The 13,615-nt window shown below is 33.7% G+C and overlaps 2 protein-coding genes and 1 pseudogene across 2 annotated transcripts; all 3 read left to right on the top strand.

Annotated features, from left to right (window-relative positions):
* The first annotated feature begins 5,879 nt into the window (after positions 1 to 5,879).
* On the top strand, positions 5,880 to 8,063 carry LOC105801551 (L-type lectin-domain containing receptor kinase IX.1). Its single transcript, XM_012632802.2, has one exon. The coding sequence runs from the start codon at positions 5,890 to 5,892 to the stop codon at positions 7,879 to 7,881; it is 1,992 nt and encodes a 663-aa protein (XP_012488256.1). The 5' UTR covers positions 5,880 to 5,889; the 3' UTR covers positions 7,882 to 8,063.
* Positions 8,064 to 8,758: 695 nt separating this feature from the next.
* Positions 8,759 to 9,670, top strand: LOC128034793 (NAD(P)H-quinone oxidoreductase subunit H, chloroplastic-like; annotated as a pseudogene).
* Positions 9,671 to 10,569: 899 nt separating this feature from the next.
* Positions 10,570 to 12,835, top strand: LOC105804120 (L-type lectin-domain containing receptor kinase IX.1). Its single transcript, XM_012636613.2, has one exon. It carries the CDS (start codon positions 10,662 to 10,664, stop codon positions 12,654 to 12,656), a length of 1,995 nt encoding a protein of 664 aa, XP_012492067.2. The 5' UTR covers positions 10,570 to 10,661; the 3' UTR covers positions 12,657 to 12,835.
* Positions 12,836 to 13,615: the final 780 nt, after the last annotated feature.

Below are 13,615 nucleotides of genomic sequence, written 5' to 3'. Positions count from 1 at the left end.
CTGCTCATTCTGACGATCTTCATTAGCTTCCAGGTACTCTATCCGGATCTCACAATTTCACAATGTCGTTTCTAACTCTTCTATTCTTTCTTTCATTTCTTTAATTTTACTTAAGCTTGCTCTCAATTCCATCACAGAATTCTGATTTCGATGCCGATGGAGAGATCCTTCTAACTCAGCCACTCTATCCTTTAGTTCACTTTTTTCTTTCGATTTTCTGACAAACTCTTCTCTAGAGCCTCATTTCGTGTCTGGACCTCTTGGAATTTCCTTTCCCAACTATTGGCCTTGTTTTTTCTTCTTGAATCTCTTCATGCCACTACTTCGAAGTTTTTCCCAACCCGGCAGTTTTCATTGATAGGTGCAGCTTCTTATAATCTGTCTTCAAGCTGTCTAGATCTTCCTCAGCTTTATTCTTCCCTTTTCTTAATTTCTCAGTTTCTAACTTCTGAACATCAACATCCAATCTCAAATACATTTTTTTCTTCCTCCAACTGTTCTATCTTTAGGGAAAATACAAATCTATAACTCCTGTGTCTACATGTCCTAACGCTTTAGGGAAAATAATCAACCCGTAAATAGTCAAAGCAAAAACATCGACCTTTTTTTCTTGTATCAGGGTGTACCAAAATCAGATCCCGTAAACTTTTCTAAGGGATACATTTGCTTTCTCCTTTTTGTTTGATCCGTGCCGTGACCCATTGCTCGCTCGTTCCAGTGATTTTCATTAACTTCTTTACAAAAGTTAGGACATTGGCAGCTCTAGAATAAGCTTTATCCGCTTGGATCCTTGAACAACGAAGTAAGGTTGTATACTCATCCACAGTAGGCACCATGTTTACCTTCCTAAAGGTGAAACAGCTATAAGTAGAATTCCAAAACTGGGCCAGAGCTCGAAATAAATGCTCATCCACTTTGATGTCGAGCAAATAGGGCAAATCGCCATAATTACAGTAAAACAACTGTTTGACTTCATCATCCCATTGGGCCTATATTTCTTTCAACTCTTGGAGATTGTTCTGAGTTACACTAATACAAGTGAAGTCCCATAATTCTGATGTGTACCCCTTCGTCAGACTATCACCTTTCTCGAGTTACGTTCTTTCTGACCATATTCGGACAACTGTATTATTTTCCACTTTATCAAGAAATTCATTTTCCATGATAAGCTTTCTATCTAGTAACCGAATGTGAATCAACACCTTTTATAATGAAATGCCATGCAGCCAAAACAAAACACAACAAGTCAGTATCATGTATAACAATAAAATTCAATACAAACAAGAAATAATAAATCACTTATTTAGGTAACTACTAGGGGTTTGGAGTGGTTCTACCTAGGGTAAGTTCTTAGGGCTCACTACAAGCGGTTCGACTCTAGAGTAAAGGGTACCAGAACCAGCAGATTCCTCTATCCTCACCCATTATAGGATCATATGGACCGAGTTTAGTTCAGGGGAATACATTTCCCTATGGCTGCACGGAGATAAAAATCTCACGAAGACATAGGTACAGATGTATCCCGAAGCGATTCACTATCATGCACGGAGGTGAAAACCTCACAAAGGAGTAGCTTCTCACTCCCACTTAAAAGGGTGTGACCAACGGTCATGCAATGCAATGTGCAAAAAGATGCCAAAACTTCAACTAACACAGCAATTATAAACCACAATGATGAATATCATAATAAAGACGGATGAAATGCAACGAAAGGATAGTATATTTAAATCAAGTTTTCGAATTTTGACAAAAAGACAAGAAATAATCAACTCGTGGCTTGACTCTCTTATTTTGGTACTTCCCTAGCGGAGTCGCCAAGCTGTCGAAACCATTTTTTTTGTAAAACGGGGTCGACTTGGATTTTGAAAACGAAAACGAGAGTCGCCACCAATCCTTTTTGATGAGGTGTGATCGGATCACCTCGAAAAGTGGTTTTTTAATAAACGATTTGATTTTATTAAAACAATGATTGTGGTCCACGAAATTCAGAAAAATAGGTTCGGGAGTCGGTTACATACGAGGAAGGATTAACACCCTCGTAACGCCCAAAATTGGTACCCAGTTGATTAATTAATGTCTTAGTGTCGAAGATTGAAAACTTTAAAAGAGATTAAAAATACGATCCTTTAAATTTTCGAATAATATGGGCTAAAATTTAGGATTCTCTTGTTCCGAAAGAATATCACATCCAGCACGTTAGGATACGATACTTTAAACCCTTGAAACCAAGATCACCTTATGGTTTCCAAAACCCATACTTTGAAATTTTAAAAGGATATTTGGCTATTTGGTTAAACGAGAAATCGAAACCCAGCACGTTAGGGCACGTTTTCTCAAATTTCCAAACCCGAAATATTGCCTTATTTAGAAAACATTTCCTTTTGAATTTGTGTAAGAACTAATGAAATATATAAAGATAATATTCGTGTAATTTTGATTGTGTTGAAGGAGAAATTGTTTAAAACAAAAAAGGGTCATACACGACTAATAACGATAATACGACATAAATTCAAAATAATTATAACATAATATACATCATAAAATATATTATAACGTTGATACTAATAAATCTTAATGCTAACATGCATAAATAATAATAATGCAAGTAATAATGTAACAATAACAATAAAACAATAACAATAAACATAATTCCAATGAATCTAAATTTTGAAAATATTTGAAAATAACAAATAAATAAATGATAAAATAAAATTACAATGATAATGGCAAAATAACATAGACGAACCAAATAAAATGATAATGAATAAATAAAAAATAAAATAAATGTAATTTTGACCAAAAAATTGAAAATAAATAAATAAATAACATTAAATGGAATATTAAATAAAACTATTTTGTTGTTTTTTTTAAAAAAAAAAAAGAAGAAAAAAAACATAAATAGGCCATGGACTGTATTGAAAATGGACTGAAATTCAAGGTCAAAATCGCAAATAAGTAAAAAAGTGGCTCGGGGCTAAAATGAAACGCGCTCAAAGTGCGAGGGACTTCGCGCGCAAATATCCCCTTCAACCATTTTTTAAAAAATAGAAAGTTTAGATTATTAAAATAAAAATCTATTTTTTAGTTTAAAGGAAATGTTTAAAATTTTTAAAATAAAGTTTTGATTTTTTTTTCAACCATTTCAATATAAAGTTTTGATTTTTAAGGAAAGTAGCGATTTTTTAAAGAAAAATTTGATTTTGTAAAAGACAAAAAAATTTTCGGTCACCGTACGCGGTGGCTCCACCACCGGAGGCCGAATAGCTGTTGGGCTTTCTGGTGGTGGAGTCATGGCCAACATAAAAGGAGGAAGAGAAAGAGGAAGCAGTTTTTATTTTTATTTTTTTTGTTTTGAAAAAAATGAGGTTAAAATGAAAGAATGAATAGTTTTTTTCATTTATAGGTATCAAAAATGAGTAATTTATTCCCACCCCCTTGCTTTTTAAATTTACAAAAAATACTCCATTTTTTCAGCACCGCCCTCATTCTCTGGCCTATTTACACCAGTAACCCATTTGTTTATTCAAACATTCGATTTAATCTGAAATTTCAAAATTAAAAGTAAATTAATTACTACATCAGTCCTCCGTCTTCCACATTTTTTGTCTTTTAGTCCCAAAATCAAGTTATCTCATTTTGTTTCCATCTTTAATAAATTATCTGCACTTATATTTTCCATTTCATTTGTATTTATACCTTATATATTTAATGTCAATTATGCACTTTATTTTAATATTTTATATTTATTCACACTTGTATAATTTTTATTTATTATTATTTTGTCTTTATTTATTTTCATGTCTATTTATATTTAAGTTTTTTTAACACACTCCCCTTCCATACATTTTAATATTATTTAATTATGTTACTTTGATTCTTTTATTGTATTATAAATAAGGTGTATTATTGTTATTATCACCATCATGTCAATGTCTTATTTATTTCATTTATTTAAGTTTTCTTTTTATTATTTCCATTTTTGAAAGAGTTTTAACTTTTCATTAATTTTAGCCAATTTAATTAATTTTCCTATTTTATTACTATTCGTTTTAAAAGAGAGAACTTGAGTCGTTTTTCTATCCTATAATTGTTGACATGAAATTAGTTAAGTAGGAGTTACATTTTAATGAAACTATAAGGTTTTTACGTTTGAATTTAGATTAGCCTTTAAGATCTTATCTACCATTTACCTTAGAAAAATTTTAAATAACATGTAAGATATTTTTAGGGTTTTAAACTAATTTTAATATCGTATAGGATTCCTCTTTAGAATCTTAAATTAATATGTAAATATTCTTCAGGACTTTATTTGAGATTAAAATTAAAGAGTTTTGTAGGTGAATTGTAAATCATGAGTAAGTCTTTCTAAGTATTTTATTTTAAAAACTTTTAAGAAAGTTAATAAATGTTATTTAAGACATATTATTTTAGGATTTTGACGAATTTAAACCTTAGATCAAGAATTTTAAAGTAAGATAAATTCCAAACCCGACATAGGATACTTTCGTAAAATCTTGATAGGTTTAACGTTATTAATTAAATCTTTTAAAATTAATAATAATAAAAGATCGAATAAGTTGTAGATGGATTTTAATAATTCTCTTAATTCATTTTTTTTTAGAATTGTAAGATAGAATTAGTTTTAGAATTGAAGGTATTTTACTAAAATTATTTAGGTATTCTTTAGGATTCCCATTAAAGTAAAAATATCTAATTTAAGTTTCAAATTAGATAAGTTTGGTGATCACATCTTAATCGAGTTACAAGTAAATCGAGATATTTTTTAGAGTTTTTATTTAAGATTTCTATAAGATTTTAGCGTAGATTAAGATATTAATATGCTTAAATAAAAAAAAATCTAGCTCTTAAGACCCTATAGAGGACTATCCCCGGATAGGCATTGTGGCGGTGCTATAACCTTCCCCACACGTAACCATACTCTCGAACCCGAAATTTGGTGATGGGATCGAGTCTAGACTTTTAGGATTTTTCTTTAGTATTAATTCTAGATTTTTAGATGATAGGTGGCTAACCAACCTGACCCTAATTGATTAGTGGTGACTCTACGTTAATTTAGGTCTTCCGTGTCTAGCTTTGCTTATTAGGCCCTTGTACTATTATGTAGGCAACGTTATGACACGTTTTATATAATTATACTTCAGTCCAATGTCACCAATTTATCTGGTGGCACCACTAAAAATTATTATTATTTTAATGCAAACATTGGCTGATGATTGGGGGCCAGTGCCACTGATGTGTCTGATGACTGCAAAAATTGAATTATTTACATATATGATTTTTAAGTTTAGTAATTAATCAAAAAATTTGAGTTACTACTAAGAAAAAAGCGGTGCAATCGGCACCTTGTTTCAGGATTGCAGCAGTAATGGAGAAGAGGTGTGATGGCTATTAAAAATGGTGATTGCAGCAGTAATGGAGAAGATGGTGTGATGGCTATTAAAAATGGTGATCTCATCGGTGTTCATCAACAACATCCCTGAGTCAGAAAATGTCTTTATACCATTTTTCACACAACTTATCCTGATACCACCCCTGAGTCAGAAAGTATCTTTGCTAATCTCAAATAAAATCCTCAGTCAAAAAATGTCAATATGATTTTGTAAGACACAGTTTTCCTAAATTCAAATTTTCCTTCGGAAGATATATATATATATATATATATATATATATATTCTAATAGGTTTATTTATATGCCACTCTAATAGGTTCACAAATTCAACTTTTCTATATATATTTATGATTCATGAAAATGTCTATTGAAGCTTCCTTCATCCATAAAATAAAGCTGGTCATTGAAACTTCAACATCAAGTTAACTATTTTTTATTTACTTCATTTGCGGATTCTATTGGTTCAACTTCTCTTTTATATGCTGTCTGACTGCAATATCTCTCCTTGCTTCTCTATTTCCATGGCGATTGGGTTCATCAACTTGCTTCAATCATCGCTTCTGATTCCATTTCTTTTCACTCTCCCCTTTGTCACTTCACTAAATTTCCAAATATCTCGCTTTGATTCAAATGCAAGCAACATTCTCTATCAAGGTGATGCAAAACCTTCCGTTGGAGCCATTGAATTTAACCTTATCAATTATATAAACCGAGTTGGACGGGCAACATATGCTGAGAAGGTGCCAATTTGGGACTCAAGAACAGGAAGGCTCACCGACTTCAGTACGCGCTTCTCCTTTAACATTTCTATTCAAGGTTCAGATTATGGTCATGGACTTGTCTTCTTTCTCGCTCCTGTTGGTTCTCAAATCCCACTAAATTCAGCTGGTGGATTTTTGGGATTATTTAACACAACAACCAGCGATTCATCTCAGAACCAAATTGTTCTCGTTGAGTTCGACACGTTTGAAAATCCTGAATGGGATCCAACTGGTATTGGTAGTCATGTTGGGATAAACGAAAACTCAATTTCTTCAGCAAATTATACCAGATGGAATGCTAGCTTTCATAGTGGAGATACGGCAGATGTAGTCATTAACTACAACGATACTACTAAGAACTTAAGTGTCTCTTGGAGCTATCAAAAGACCAATAATCCTCGAGAGAATTCTAGTCTTTCATATCAAATCGATCTGATGACGGTTTTACCAGAGTGGGTCATGGTCGGATTTTCTGCTGCTACAGGTCAGTACGTAGAAAGGCATACACTCCAATATTGGGAATTCGGTTCAAGTTTAACTGTGGCAGAGGATACAAGCGGCAACAAAGCAAGAAATGTTAGAATAGTTGTTAGTATTGTAGTTCCTGTGGGTGTTCTGATAGCTGGGACAATTATAGCTTTTATAATTTGGAAGAGGAAGAAGCATGCGAAAAGAACACCAGAAACAACAAACTTGACATCAATGAATGATGATCTTGAAAGAGGAGCTGGACCAAGAAGGTTTTCTTATACTGATCTTGCCTCTGCTACCAATAACTTCTCGGAGCAAAGAAAGTTGGGTGAGGGAGGCTTTGGTGCAGTTTATAGGGGTTACCTGAATGATTTGGAAGTGGAGATTGCTGTTAAAAGGATTTCAAGTGGGTCCAAACAAGGGAGAAAAGAGTATGTAACTGAAGTGAAGGTGATTAGCCAATTGAGACACAGGAATCTGGTGCAACTAATTGGTTGGTGCCATGATAAAAATGATTTCATACTTGTCTATGAATTCATGCCAAATGGCAGCCTTGATTCCCACCTCTTTGGTAGGAGAAGTCCACTGACATGGTCTGTGAGGTACAGAATATCGCTTGGCTTGGCATCTGCACTTCTATATCTTCATGAAGAGTGGGAGCAGTGTGTGGTGCATCGAGACATTAAATCAAGCAATGTAATGCTTGATTCCAGTTTCAATGTCAAGCTTGGTGACTTCGGATTGGCCAAACTCATGGACCATGAGCAAGGTCCTAAAACAACTGGATTGGCTGGAACTATAGGCTACTTGGCTCCAGAGTACATATGTACAGGTAGGGCTAGTAAGGAGTCAGATGTTTATAGCTTTGGGGTAGTCCTTTTAGAAATTGCAACTGGAAGGAAATCTGTTGGCCCTGGAAGAAAATCTGACATGGGATTGGTTGAGTGGATTTGGGGTCTTTATGGAACAGGAGAGCTAATTTTGGCTGTTGACGATAAGTTGGGCAAGGAATTTGATGAGAAACAAGTGGAGTCTTTGATGATTGTTGGACTGTGGTGTGCTCACCCCGATTATAATTCAAGGCCATCAATCAGGCAAGCAATTCATGTTCTTTGTTTGGAATCACCGTTGCCAAATCTTCCTGTCAAGATGCCTGTTCCTACATATCAAGTATCTTTATCATCAGTCTCCTCCTCTGAGCCTTCAGTAACATATTCAAGCATGGATTTGGGGCGTTAAACATGATTTGCCTTCATCTGGATGTGCTTCTAATTTCATTTTCCTTTTCTTTTTAGTTTTGACATTTCATGTTGATGTATAAACACCACTTGTATAGTTACTGAGAAGAATTTAGTTCCATCCAAGTGTAGCTTAACCCTTTTCCTTCTGGCATAAAGATAGATTAAAATGTTTGGCTTGAATGTCTTTGCTGGTTACAGTTAAATTTTGGTTTATATATTGAGTTGTAAGGCAGGAAAATGAAAAAAGTGATCACCAAGTTAGACAGCCTGTGTAATGTAAATTTGAACTCGAAATCACTCAAAAATGAATTAACTTAAACTTGAAATGATAAAAAAAACAAGTAATTTGAAATTAGCAGAAAAAATAATTTGAAACGACCCGAGATGACTTGACTTGGAAAATTCAACTACCAAACTTGAATGTCTCAAATTCAAAATGATCCAAATTTAAAACAATCTAAAGCTGAAATAATAAAAAATTTAAACCCATGTTAAATTGATCTATTAATCTGATCCAAAATCAACTAGATCCACTCAATTCTAACTTCTAATTTGCATATATATACCTTAGTTGATTCAAAATATGGCAATAGGTTCAGTTTATTCTTTGAATTAACCTTTAACCTACCCCTTACTTTGCTTATTAAGGTAAAGTTATAGTTACAAAAAATTAATATATTCATCAATATTTCTTTCTAAACAACAATTGAAATAACAAATACAATATAATATTAACAACCAAAGTAAAATGGATGGTTGATAGATAAGTTTTCAACATTTAGATTTGATCTAATTTTCCCGATCCAAGAAACTTAATATGCTTGATCCGATCAAATCTTTTAAACAAATTTCTCTAAGTAAATTGATCTTCATTAATGGGCCAGTCTTTCATATATGACAAGTTATTGTTTTGTATAGACAAGGGAAGAGTGAAAACTTCCCTTGACACATTGCAGCAACTTCAAATATTTCAACACAATGTAATCTCTTACGAATATTATGCACAAATATTGTAACATAGTTTCTATTATCATTCCCTGCTTGATGTTCAAATCTTTGACACTCTTGTAAACCTACCATTTTTTCTTTTTAGATTAACAGCATCTACAAACCCCTCCCTTATCTAGTATGACTTAGACCTTTTATGATAGATATTGGTGCACAAACCTCCTTTTTCTATATTTTCAGAGAAAGAGAATTAGTATATGATCTATTCGAAGCTGTCACCGATATGAGAATGATGCATAATTATTTTCGTATCGGTGAAGTGGCGGCCGATTTACCTTACGGCTGGATAGATAAATGTTTAGATTTTTATGATTATTTTTTAACAGGAATTGTTGAATAGCAAAAATTTATTATACGAAATCCTATATATATTTTTTAGAATGAGTTGAAGGGATATGCGTTATTGGTGGAGAACAAGCAATAATTTGGGGGTTTATTCGGCCCAATGCTACGAGCATTTGGAATCAAATGGAATCTTCAGAAAGTTGATTATTATGAGTGTTATGATGAATTTGATTAGGATCCAGTGGCAAAAAGAAAGAGATTCATTAGCTCATTATTTAGTCCGAATCAGTGAAATGATGAAATCTATAAAAATAATTAAATAGGCCCTCGAAGGAATTTCGAGTGGTCCCTATGAGAATTTAGAAATCCAATGCTTTGCTCGAGAAAGGGATTCAGAATGGAATGATTTTGAATATCGATTCATTAGTAAAAAACCTTCTCCCACATTTGAATTACCAAGACAAGAACTTTATGCGGGAACGGAAGCTATATAGGAAGTTCATTAATAAACTTGTTTATTAAACATTGCTTGTATCTCTCCAAGTCCATCCCTTCAATCCAAAATGCAATCAGGTTTTTTTTCCGAAATTGACCTAAAAGAATTGATTAATTACATAAATGACCCAAGTACAATTTTTTTTATAAAAATGATTAATTTCTTACAGTGCACGTCGATGCTGCCATTCCAATGACGGCACCACCCGCCATCAATTATCCTTTTTAGATTGGCTGAAAAAAGGGTACAGCCTGAGATAATAGGGGCACCCTGAGATAATAGGGGCACCAAATTAAATGATTTCCAAAATTTTAATCTATATATAAATAACCCTTCAAAATATAAGAATAAAAAAATAATCTATTTTTTTTAATTTTTTAAAGAACAATAAACTTAAAAAATTATATAAAATTTTTTTAAATAGGGTTATTTTCGTAATTAATCAAAAAGTTCGAGTTACTTCTAAACAAAAGCCATTGAATCGCCGCCATGTTTCAGGATTGCAGCAGTAATGGAGAAGAGGTGGGATGGCTATTAAAAAGGGTGATCTCTTCATCCCTGAGTCAGCAAATATCCTTGTACCATTTTTCACACAACATATCCTTATATCATCAACTGAGATTTCATTACCAAAGTATCCTTGTTAATCTCATAAAATTTTATTTGATTTAATGCAGGAAGATTATTAGAAAATTTTGTTGCTGAATAAAATCCTCAGTCAAAAAATGACTATGATTTTGTAAGACACAGTTTTCCTTAAATTCAACTTTTCCTTTGGAAGAGAGAGATATATTATAATAGGCTTATTTATATGCCATTCTAATAGGTTCACAAATTCAACTTTTCTATATATATTTATGATTCAGGAAGACGTCTATTGAAGCTTCCTTCATGCATAAAATAAAGCTGGTCATTGAAACTTCAGCATCAAGTTAACTATTTTTTATTTACTTCATTTGCGGATTCTATTGGTTCAACTTCTCTTTTATATGCTGTCTGACTGCAATATCTCTCCTTGCTTCTCTATTTCCATGGCGATTGGGCTCATCAACTTGCTTCAATCATCGCTTCTGATTCCATTTCTTTTCACTCTCCCCTTTGTCAATTCACTAAATTTCCAAATATCTCGCTTTGATTCAAATGCAAACAACATTCTCTATCAAGGTGATGCAAAACCTTCCGTTGGAGCCATTGAGTTTAACCTTATCAATTATATAAACCGAGTTGGATGGGCAACATATGCCGAGAAGGTGCCAATTTGGGACTCAAGAACAGGAAGGCTCACCGACTTCAGTACGCGCTTCTCCTTTGACATTTCTATTCAAAGTTCAGATTATGGTCATGGACTTGTCTTCTTTCTCGCTCCTGTTGGCTCTCAAATCCCACCAAATTCAGCTGGTGGCTTTTTGGGATTATTTAATACAACAACCAGTGATTCATCTCAGAACCAAATCGTTCTCGTTGAGTTCGACACGTTTGAAAATCCTGAATGGGATCCAACTGGTATTGGTAGTCATGTTGGGATTAACGAAAACTCAATTTCTTCAGCAAATTATACCAGATGGAATGCTAGCTTTCATAGTGAAGATACGGCAGATGTAGTCATTAACTACAACGCTACTACTAAGAACTTAAGTGTCTCTTGGAGCTATCAAAAGACCAATAATCCTCGAGAGAATTCTAGTCTTTCATATCAAATCGATCTGATGACGGTTTTACCAGAGTGGGTCATGGTCGGATTTTCTGCTGCTACAGGTCAGTACGTAGAGAGGCATACACTCCAAAATTGGGAATTCGGTTCAAGTTTAACTGTGGCAGAGGATACAAGCGGCAACAAAGCAAGAAATGTTAGAATAATTCTGGGTATTGTAGTTCCTGTGGGTGTTCTGATAGCTGGGACAATTATAGCTTTTATCATTTGGTGGAGGAAGAAGCATGCGAAAAGAACACCAGAAACAACAAACTTGACATCAATGAATGATGATCTTGAAAGAGGAGCTGGACCAAGAAGGTTTTCTTATACTGATCTTGCCTCAGCTACCAATAACTTCTCGGAGCAAAGAAAATTGGGTGAGGGAGGCTTTGGTGCAGTTTATAGGGGTTACCTGAATGATTTGGATGTGGAGGTTGCTGTTAAAAGGATTTCAAGTTGGTCCAAACAAGGGAGAAAAGAGTATGTAACTGAAGTGAAGGTGATTAGCCAATTGAGACACAGGAATCTGGTGCAACTAATTGGTTGGTGCCATGATAAAAATGATTTCATACTTGTCTATGAATTCATGCCAAATGGCAGCCTTGATTCCCACCTCTTTGGTAGGAGAAGTGCACTGACATGGTCTGTGAGGTACAGAATATCGCTTGGATTGGCATCTGCACTTCTCTATCTTCATGAAGAGTGGGAGCAGTGTGTGGTGCATCGAGACATTAAGTCAAGCAATGTAATGCTTGATTCTAGTTTCAATGTCAAGCTTGGTGACTTCGGATTGGCTAAACTCATGGACCATGAGCTAGGTCCTAAAACAACTGGATTGGCTGGAACTTTAGGCTACTTGGCTCCAGAGTACATAAGCACAGGTAGGGCTAGTAAGGAGTCGGATGTTTATAGCTTTGGGGTAGTCCTTTTAGAAATTGCAACTGGAAGGAAATCTGTTGATCCTGGAAGAAAATCTGACATGGGATTGGTTGAGTGGATTTGGGGTCTTTATGGGACAGGAGAGCTAATTTTGGCTATTGACGACAAGTTGGGCAAGGAATTTGATGAGAAACAAGGGGAGTCTTTGATGATTGTTGGACTGTGGTGTGCTCACCCAGACTGTAATTCAAGGCCATCAATCAGGCAAGCAATTCAAGTTCTTTATTTGGAGTCACCGTTGCCAAATCTTCCAGTCAAGATGCCTGTTCCTACATATCAAGTATCTTTACCATCAGTCTCCTCCTCCTCCGAGCCTTCAGTAACATATTCAAGCATGAATTTGGGGCGTTAAACATGATTTGCCTTCATCTGGATGTGCTTCTAGTTTCATTTTCCTTTTCTTTTTAGTCTTGACATTTAATTTTGATGTATAAACACTTGTATTGTTACTGAGAAGAATTTAGTTCCATCCAAGTGTAGCTTAACCCTTTTCGTTCTGTCATAAAGATAGATTAACATGTTTGTCTTGAATACCTTTGCTGGTCACAGATAAATTTTGGTTCATATATTGAGTTCTAAGGCAAGAGAATGAAAAAAAGCTGATCACCATTTAGACAGCCTCGAAATGACTCAAGCACGATCTTATTTGAATACAAAATTATTAAAAAAGGTTACTTGAAATGACCATAAAAAATAACTTGAAACGATTCGTGATGACTCAACTTGAAAAATTCAATTGTCAAACTTGAACGACTCAAACTAAAAATGATCTGAAGTTGAAATAATCGAAAATTATAAATTTATGTTAAATTGATCTATTAATATGATCCAAAATCAAGTAGATCCACTCAATTCTAACTTCTAATTTGCATACATATACCTGAGTTGAATCAAATATGACAAATAAGTTGGGTTTATTCTTTGAATTAACCTTCTCTTTCCTTGCTTATCAAGGTAAAGTTACAGTTACAAAAATTAATATATTCATCAATATTACTAAAATATTACATAGTAGCTGTCTTACCCTATAAAGTTATGATTAAAGTCAAATCTAGAAATGAAGATATTTATATTATACAGGAAATTGAACCTTAAAAAGTGTTTCCTTGGCAGCAAAGACTGGAAAAAAACTTTGGTTTCAATGCCCTACTCTTATCTTGGTTTAAGGTTATTATCCTTTTGGACATATATAATAAGTTTATATTATTTTATTTAACACATAAATTATTGACAGATACTTTTTATAATAAATTTTTTATGTTGGTATAAAATTATGTTAAAAAAATATAAATCCTTGTTTGTCATAAGCAT

Source organism: Gossypium raimondii, chromosome 11 (assembly GCF_025698545.1).
Source record: "Gossypium raimondii isolate GPD5lz chromosome 11, ASM2569854v1, whole genome shotgun sequence".
Lineage (NCBI taxonomy): Eukaryota > Viridiplantae > Streptophyta > Magnoliopsida > Malvales > Malvaceae > Gossypium > Gossypium raimondii.
Note: the sequence above shows the minus strand (reverse complement) of the source record. Positions and strands in the feature narration are given on the sequence as shown.